General features: G+C 39.7%; 1 protein-coding gene across 1 annotated transcript; it reads right to left on the reverse strand.

The window, feature by feature from the left end:
* Positions 1-5,200: 5,200 nt before the first annotated feature.
* On the reverse strand, positions 5,201-7,358 carry LOC101020152 (olfactory receptor 52M1-like). The gene has a single exon (XM_003910334.3). It carries the CDS (start codon positions 6,325-6,327, stop codon positions 5,377-5,379), a length of 951 nt encoding a protein of 316 aa, XP_003910383.2. The 5' UTR covers positions 6,328-7,358; the 3' UTR covers positions 5,201-5,376.
* Between the last annotated feature and the right edge of the window lie 1,828 nt (positions 7,359-9,186).

Genomic DNA, 9,186 nt, shown 5'->3' on the forward strand with positions numbered 1-9,186 from the left:
TGAAAATATTCTCCTTGATTATTTGCTTTGTCATGGGAAGTTGGCAGCTTGACATAAGCTTGTTTCTGCTTCTCATAGAAATGCTAGTGATTTTTGCACATTTCTTTTGTATCCTGAGACTTTGAAGTTGCTTATCAGCTTAGGAAGCTTTGGGATTGAGACAATGGGGTTTTCTAGATATAGAATCATGTCATCTGCAAACAGGGATAGTTTGACTTTCTCTATTCCTATTTGTATGCCCTTTTTTTCTTTTCTCTTGCCTGATTGCTGTGGCCAGAACTTCTAATTCTATGTTGAATAGGCACGGTGAAAGAGGGCATCCTTGTCTTGTGCCAGTTTTCAAGGGAAATGCTTCCAGCTTTTGCCTATTCAGTATGTGGTTCATCACATAAACTAGCCTCCTCACCATTGTTCAAGGCGAAGGGCACCTAAATAAAGAGCATGATTGACTCGTTTGGCTGATTACCAAAGTATTTAGGTTCATAAGAGTGAAAAAGGGAAGCAGCAGCCTCAATCCGCAACATCTGCCCATGCAATTATGCTTTAGAGACTGTGGAGGTTGTCATGCTTGAACACATCTGAGCAGCAGGAGATAGGTCAAATTAGGAGTGAGGAGACGTAAGTGCAGTACAGGTCCAGTGTAGAAAGATGAGGGGAATGTATAGTCTGTAATGAGGCAATCTAAAAATGGTTTATTCTCAAGTGGTAGCCCAACAATGAGGCAATTTCTCTGGTTCTTCAACTCTTCAAGAGAATAATCATAAAAGATTTATAAATAATCCCATTTCTATGGAACACCGAATCTGAGAGGAGAAAGCAGCCTTTAGAAGCAAGCTATCCTAGCACTGTGGATAGATGTCATTCTTACTGCCAGAATGATTGGGCAAGATAACATATGGAATCATTAAAGAGAGAAAGTGAATTTGTGCTTCCACTAAAAAGGTTTATAGAATAGTACTAACTATAGATTTTCCTTCCTGTCTTTGATTGGTAGGAGTGGGTATGTAGAGAAGTACAATGTATCAAGCTTCTTAGGATTGATTAAAGAGGCAGAAATACTATGAATGATATAAGGTTTATTATAGGTATGAGACCTTAGGTCAGCAGGGCTAACAGCCAGGAAGAAAACATGGATGTGAATTGACAGAAAGTAACAATTAAACAGGAGCCAGGATGGACTGGAATACACAAGGACAGCCTAGAGTCTATTTCTGTCCTTCATAATTTCAAACCTTGACAATGCCGGTGATTTTCAAAAGGAGCTGGTACCATTTACCATAGAGCTGCACAATGTACCTAGTCTAGGACTTGGAGAAAGAGAAGGAAGGGATTTAAACAGCAGATGATGCCCCAAGCCAATGAGGTGAACCTGCAATCAATGGTAAGGAGCATGAGCTGCAGCAGTACCAGATTCTCTACGCTGACCTTCAGAGAATGGTTGCTGCTTCATTTCTGCCTTCTGGCATCACAAAACTATATTTTGTGACCAGCCTAGCCAGGAACCACAGAGGGAAGGGAAGTCTGGGTAACATGGTTCCAGCTTGGTCAAGATGACATAGTACAAAGCCCCTATGGCATTAAACACATCTGAGAAGTCTTGGCTGAACTAAATGGAGATTAGTGGCTCCTCTAAGTAAAAGTCCATTATCTCACCTATTTTCTCTATCACATATCTAATTATCTTTCTAATTTAGCTATTCCAAGGGGCGAAATTTATTCCCTTTCCCTCATACTTGTATCCCTTGAATGGTTATGTGTCTATTAATCACATTCATCTTTATCCAACTTATTTCACCAATCAGGACTGAGACAGGAAGTAATATTCTTACAGAAAGATGCTCATTCCAACTCATCATTGCTAGTAACATAACTGGACACTTGGGCTATTTGTTCCATGTGAACTTACTTTCTCTAGTTGCTGAAAACAAAAGTAGTCGACGATATTTCCTAAAAAGGAGATTAGTTTATTTTAAAACACTGAAGACATAATACTGGTTTGTGTTGGTCATATGTTACAGAACAAGACACGTCTGGGTCAAAGGCCAGACAAGGAACAATAAGCAGAAGGCATTCCTCTTTCATGTGACTTCCTTTGTGACAATTTGGTAAAATCCCACTTCATCCTCTACTGCAGTTTTAAATCTAACACAGGAAGGTGACAGGAAAACTCCTGGGGGTGTTTTGAAAATTGTATCAGAATGAATTATAAACTGGAATTGACTAAGATCAATGTTAATTGGATTTGGTAGAATGTGGCTGTCATCTATGATTCATTTTATGTTTATTCAAAGACCCATTCTGGCTGATGTAGAAAAACCTGAAGCCAATTATATTTTTACATAACTGGGTCTGTGGCTATAAGATTTATGCTTGTTTTACAAGGAATTGTCTAGGGGTGTTTTGTTTTTACCAACATAGAGCTGATTAGGTGGGTGTAACTCTAGTTGAAAAGCCTCAGATGTACATGAGTGGGTGCCAGGCAGCCAAGGGGAGCAGAGAAAAGCTGACTTTGTTTATACAACTGTCTGCAGAGAAGCAAAATGGAGGGAGCTTTCTAAAGCCAAGGTCAGTACATTCATAAGTCATGATGAGAACATTCTCTGGCCTTTCCTGGAACTTGTTCCAATTACTCTTCTCCAATTATCATCACCTCCAACCCCCCAGTGCCTTTTAGTGTATGGTAAGTATTAAGAGGCATGTTTTTATTCTTTATGTGCCAGGTACTACAGAAGCATTTTATGTTATCACATTCTTATAAAAAATCTGTAAGGGGCTGCCATTAGTTTCATTTTCAAGAGGAAACTGAGGCTTACATTATACAACATGTCTGGTCTGACAGATACTGTTTCGGGTCCATCTCTGCTCTTTGATTTCAGAGCAGAGGTTCTTAGCCACCTGTTAAGAACATAAAATCACAACAATGCCTCCTCTGTCAACTGTCTCCCAATCTTTACTTTTTCCGTGAAGACCTGTAGACTCAAAAGAGGCTGATGGTAGTGTATTTTATTCCCACTTTAAGTGCTAGTGATGGGAAAGAAACATTTGTGTGACAGGGAAATGTGACATTGGCTTTGAATAAGAGATTCAATTGTTGGACTTATTTGTCTTATCTTCATAATATGCATTCTCCAGTGTATATTCCCTTCCATCCTGTTTGGAGATAACACCTTCAGCATGAAAAGGCCTACCCCATGATTACTGCTGACAGTGGGACTAAATGCTGTAATGTGCTTCAGCTCATACCCCAAGTATAATAGAACTTGTCATGAGTGGTTGTCCCTGGGTGGAATAGTAGCATACGCACAAGTGATATTCTCCTTATCTGCTATCATTCAACACCATGTGAAGACACTAGAGATGATTGGTGTTTGGTCTTGGTCTATGGTAGACCCAGCAGACCATCCAGGGGAAAATACTTTGGTATGGGGTTTCTAAGGTTATTCTTTCAGAAAGTTCTTAGTGTAATACGAATCCTACTAGTTTGAATTAAGACCAGGTTTTAAGAGCCCTCATGCTATATGCACACTCGGCTTTACATGGTATAAAAAGATTTTAGGCATTATGCCAAGGAGATATCCTGTGACAAAAGTTCCTGGTCACTTTCCTCAGCACTAGTGCTATTGCTGGACTTGAATATCATCTTCTCCAATGCCTGGGCTTATGATTAGGAGATCATCTATAAAATAAGTTTCTGGCTCAGACTTTTATTTGGAGTTGAGGAAAAGATACTAATCAGTAGATTACATTTGGCACTAAAATTATGTTCATAGAAGCCTATCTTCTCTCAATATTAGATTCAGACATTGGACTGCAGAGACCTTGAAAAAGATAGAGGAATGACCACCTCTTATGTCAAGACAATAGAGAAAATTAAAATGTGACTCAACTTGGTCCTGGAGTTAGGTATAGATTGAGGACATAGAAATTTAGAACTAGTCAGGGGTTCAGGGGTTTAGACTAAACTTTAGAAAAGAGCTCATGCATTTACAGTTTCCTACATTTTTGGCAGGGGTAGAGGTGGGGGTCGTGGGAGTGATATTAAGTTTATATGCTAGCTGCGGTTTGATTACTGGCTTCTTTAGAATTTTGTCTTTAAAAACACTAAAGCAACTTATTTTTAACCTACAATTGGTCACTTTAGCCTTCTTAGATGTTATTGTTTGTAAATGTAGTTAAATGATTTAAAATTGGAAACATCTGAGAACTAAAATGTACATAATCATAATTCTGGATCACTAGGATTGGGAGTGACTGCTTCATTCTACTTGTCCACTTGTCATGCATTGCCACAAAATTCCTGCAGGTTTCTGGCCTGAAGTAGGCCTCATTACAGAACCTTTGTGATCAGTGAATAATGAAAGTGGTCAAATCATAATTCAGAAGTAGCAACAAGAATTATCCAGTGAGATCTGGAAGCATTTCAAAGTTTACAAGCACCACAGGACTTCCATCTATTCTCATCACCTTTGGCTTATCAGCTACCCCAACCCCCTTCACAATCCCATTACCTTCTTCCCTCTATGCCATTTCGTTATTTTGGTGTGGCTCCTGTCTACCAGATATGCCAATCTCAGGGCCTCTGAAATGGAATCTTCTAATGCCCTTCTCTGTCTACTCTTCCCTGCTCTCAGCTAACCCTATTATTAGGAGATAAAGAATATTGCAAACTCATCTGTCTAAATAGGGCAAGACTTGGTTTGAGGATTTTAATTCCTGCGGGTGGTAAGGTCTCATTCCAAGTCCTATTAAGATTTCTCATACTTATATTATTTTTGTGCTCAACTGAAGGCCTTTTCTGGGGCAAGCCAAAAGGTTGGAAAAGCTTGTCAACAGTTGAGATTTTCCAGAACCTTACTAACAGAATTTGTAAACTGCCCAAGATGTTAGAACATAATTCTGCCTTCTAGAAATTCTGCTTTATAACATTCTACAAAGGGGAATGAAGTTTTATACCAAAAAAGTAAAGGATAAAAATTATCTTATTTTCTGTGGCCTGTATGCTTATGTTGCTTAATTTTATAGTTAAACAGGGAATTGTAGTACAAAACTCATGCCATGATTTTCTTCACTTTCAGATATTAGGTCTATACTGTATAGAAAATCCATGATCAAACGGAATAGACTTTAGGATTGCTCTTAGACTCTTATCCTCAAAGTTCAGGTAGGACCCAGACATTTCATGGGATTCCCCAGTTAGAGCTTTGTCCTGTCATGACTAAGTATTATATGCCCCATAAGAAAAGATAACTATTGAGTACTGAGTTTAATACCTACGTGATGAAATAATCTGTACAACATATCCTTGTGACATGAGTTTACCTATGTAACAAACCTTTACATGTATTCCTGAACCTAAAATAAAAAGATATAGAACAGTCACCTGGTTTGAGTCCTTGCCTTAATATGGAGAAGAGTCTCTCGGATCTGCTTGGTGTGGACAGCATAGACAATTGGGTTGAGGATAGGTGGGATGAGGAGGTAAAGGTTGGCCAAAAGGATATGGATATGGGGAGGCACACGATGGCCAAAGCGGTGTGTGAGAGAGGAAACAGCAATGGGGATGTAGAAGACGAGGATGGCACAGATGTGAGAGCCACATGTCCCTAAGGTTTTAAGCCTGGCTTCAGAGGTGGCCAAGCCCATTACAGCCCTGAAAATCATCACATAGGAGGCCGTGATGGCCAATGAATCCAGGATTAATACCAGGAAGCCAATCCCCATTCCATATAAGTTGTTGACCCTTGTGTCACCACATGCCAAGGCGACCACAGCCATGTGCTCACAGTAGGAATGGGCAATGATTTGGGTCTGGTAAAGGGGTAACCTCAGGTGAATCATTAGGGGCAGAGGTCCAATGTAGATTACCCCCCAGAGGAGGGCAGCCAGTCCCAAACGACCTGCCACAGCATGGGTGAGCAACGAGGTATGGTGCAGTGGGTCACAGATGGCCACATAGCGATCAAAAGCCATGGCAAGGAAGATGCCTGACTCAACAGTGGCAAAGCAATGAATGAAGAACATCTGGGCCAAACAGGCATTCACACCAATGTTATGGGCACCAAACCAGAAGATGGCCAGTAGTTTGGGCATGGTAGAGGTTGACAGGACCAAGTCAATGACAGCCAACATGCACAGGAAAAAGTACATGGGCTGGTGCAGGCTGTGCTCCATCCTTACCACTGCCAGGATGGTCATGTTCCCCAGCACAGCTACCAGGTACATGGAGCCAAAGGGGATGGAGAGCCAGATGTGCAGGGATTCCAGGCCAGGGATGCCAGTGAGCTGGAAAGAGGTAGGCACAGAGCAGGCATTATTAGGGGTTAACATATTCAGGGACCTGGGGATCCAGGAGACAGGAGCTCTTAGTTTCAGATTTTTGCTCTTGTGAGTGATACTGCTTCTGGGAACTCTAGACTAGATTCTCATTTCCTTCCAGGGTGACTGGTGGTGCCTATAATAAAGAAGAATTCTGAATGCCAACTTGAAAAAAAATCAGTTCGTGTTTTATAAGATAAATTGCCCATAACAATACCTGCTATTAAGTGTAGAAATAGGCATGCTCATGGTTTTTACTAAATCACCCTACCACACTGTAAAAATCCCCAACATTATGCATCCCTTTTAACTCATAATTTTACTCAAAGGAACTTTTTCTGAAGGAAACAAAATACAGAAGAGTTCTACGTGTAACAGTTAAACGTAAATCCATGTAATGTGTTTAGCCAGTGCCTGCATATGCTTCTCTTATCACTGATCAATAGCAACACTAATAAAAAACATACTGATTAGATGTTTGCAACAAATTTTTTACTAATGTCAAGTTGGAATAATGTGCCCACAAATAAAGCATTGTTTAAATTCTACTACATCCATTCAGTGAATTAGATTATATTGATATTTTAAAAGATAAGCACTTCCTGGTATAATGTTCACATCATAGTATAATATGTCAGGGAATAGCAGGAGGCAGATTAAACTATGGTTTAATTGTATTAAAGTGTATGCATGTGAGAGAGAAACACACACCCTTAAATAGAAAACTGTCTAGGAAGATTTGGACCCAGCTTTTGTCTGTTGATTTTGGGTAGATGAGATTTGTGCTTTTTTATATTATGCCTTCAAAAATGATCAAGAGCTTTTAAAATAAGGTTATAAAATATCAAAATCTGCTAAAAATGTAAAGAGAAAATGTGCTATGGTAAATGTACTAAGGAAGCACATTACCTTTTCTCTGAATGGGTTTAACATTAGTTTGTTCAGATTGTCAAATCTAGTTGATCAAAGATATTTAGCACAGGACCCACTTTTTTTGAGGAAGTCTTGCTCTGTCACCAGGCCAGAGTGCAGTAGTGCAATCTTGGCTCACTGCAACCTCCGCCTCCCGGGTTCAAGTTATTCTCCTGCCTCAGCCTCCCACGTAGCTGGGACTACAGGTATGTGCCACCACACCCAGCTAACTTTTATATTTTCAGTAGAGATGGGGTTTCACCATGTTGGCCAGGATGGTCTTGATCTCTTGACCTCATGATCCACTCACACTTAAAGTTGCCCAGACTTGATGGTTAAACAAAATGAAAATGGATATGAGTTTTTAAGAAATGTTTACTCTAAGGACAGGATCTGTTTACTCTAAGGACAGGATCTATAAGTTTTCCTGGCCAGAATCTTAGTATCACCTATAATTTGAGATAAAAAAGAAATATATCTTTGGGCAACTTTTACTAGATATTTTGTCCATCTAATAGGGATTAAAAGAGAATGGACTGATATGACAGTCAGCAAGACCCTTCTGCCCAACCACATCCTTCTTGGCCTCCTTGTGAGGAGACAGGAAGATCAGTTTATAAAAACCCTTGTCTACTTTTTGCCCTCTGTCCTTCAGATGCTTCTAAAAGTCTAGCAAGGAATCCTATTGTTCACATCCTGAAGGTTCAGAATCAGGGTCTGACATGTCCTCTGTCTCAGGCCTGCCCTCCTGACCATTCTTACCATTAGTCAGCAAGTCCCATGACACCACACATTTTTGCTAAGTTTCACTACCTCTTTGGTTTTTACCTAGGGAAATTTTATATCCCTTGAGGCCCTTAACCCAGATCACCCTTCTTTGGTATCTCTAGTCTATACCAGAGTGGGTGGGTAAGGGGGAAGAGACGCCATAGTTGCCACATTCCCCCAAATTTTCTCAAACAAGCACGTGCACATTTCAATTTATCTAAAATTTAAATAGCAGTTACACTTCCATAGCAAATAAGCACAAGAAACTTTCCTGTGCAGACTCATGGCTCCTTAATTCAGGCTCCGACATTCAGTTTATGCTTTTATGAGTTAACATTTGGTCAGGCATTGACTGAGTGCTAAATAGAAATATGAAAATTTTGTGAACTTAATGGTTGATGAGTTTTTCCATATTAACTGATTCTTTAGTGACTCTAATTCTTCAATAAGTAAATAAGTTATAATTCATATACAGTCATTTCTTTTGGATTTATTGGGTAAGTTGGGAAAGGAAAGGAGGTCCTGGAAGGCAGTCCCACACAGCTGCTCAGGACACTGACTTGCTACTAACAAGCCAGATTTCCCTTCCAGACCTTCATCTTACCCTGGGCAAACTGCTTAACCTATTGCCTCCCTTTTATTTATATGCGAAGTGGGGAGAATATTGCAAAGGATAAGTATATAGAACTAATGAGATGAGTGTGAATCTCTTGGCACATGACAGCACCTGCCCTTCCCTGAATTCTTGCTGTTTAATATGGGAATAGACTAAAATTTACATTTTATATATTAGAGTGATTTCCTTGTGTTTCTGTTACATAGGACATCTTAGATTTAGGAGATGTTGTAAAAGTATAGGAACTGTATGAATGGAACAGGGATCCAAGATGAACATTAGTCAATGTGCAATTTTATATATAAAAGGAGAATCCCTAACATCTTCTCGAAAATTGTAGTGGACCATCATCCTAAAGCAGAAAGGAATCCAATTACTCAATGTGAGGGTAAGTCAACAGTGGCTACTCATCACAAAAAGTGTCCAGAGAAAGCTGGGACAAGAGAAAGTTGAACATATTGTTATTGTGTGCATACATATACATATACATATACCCTATTGGCATCTTAAATGGTGATCTGAACTAGGTTGTGGCACCTAGAGTACTCAAGAGAAATATTTTCTGTGTCAGCCCA

This window comes from Papio anubis, chromosome 12 (assembly GCF_008728515.1).
Source record: "Papio anubis isolate 15944 chromosome 12, Panubis1.0, whole genome shotgun sequence".
Classification (NCBI taxonomy): domain Eukaryota; kingdom Metazoa; phylum Chordata; class Mammalia; order Primates; family Cercopithecidae; genus Papio; species Papio anubis.

Coding starts and splice junctions, on each gene's coding strand:
- LOC101020152 (XM_003910334.3), bottom strand. CDS start 6,327: ATGTTAACCCCTAATAATGCCTGCTCTGTGCCTACCTCTTTCCAGCTC.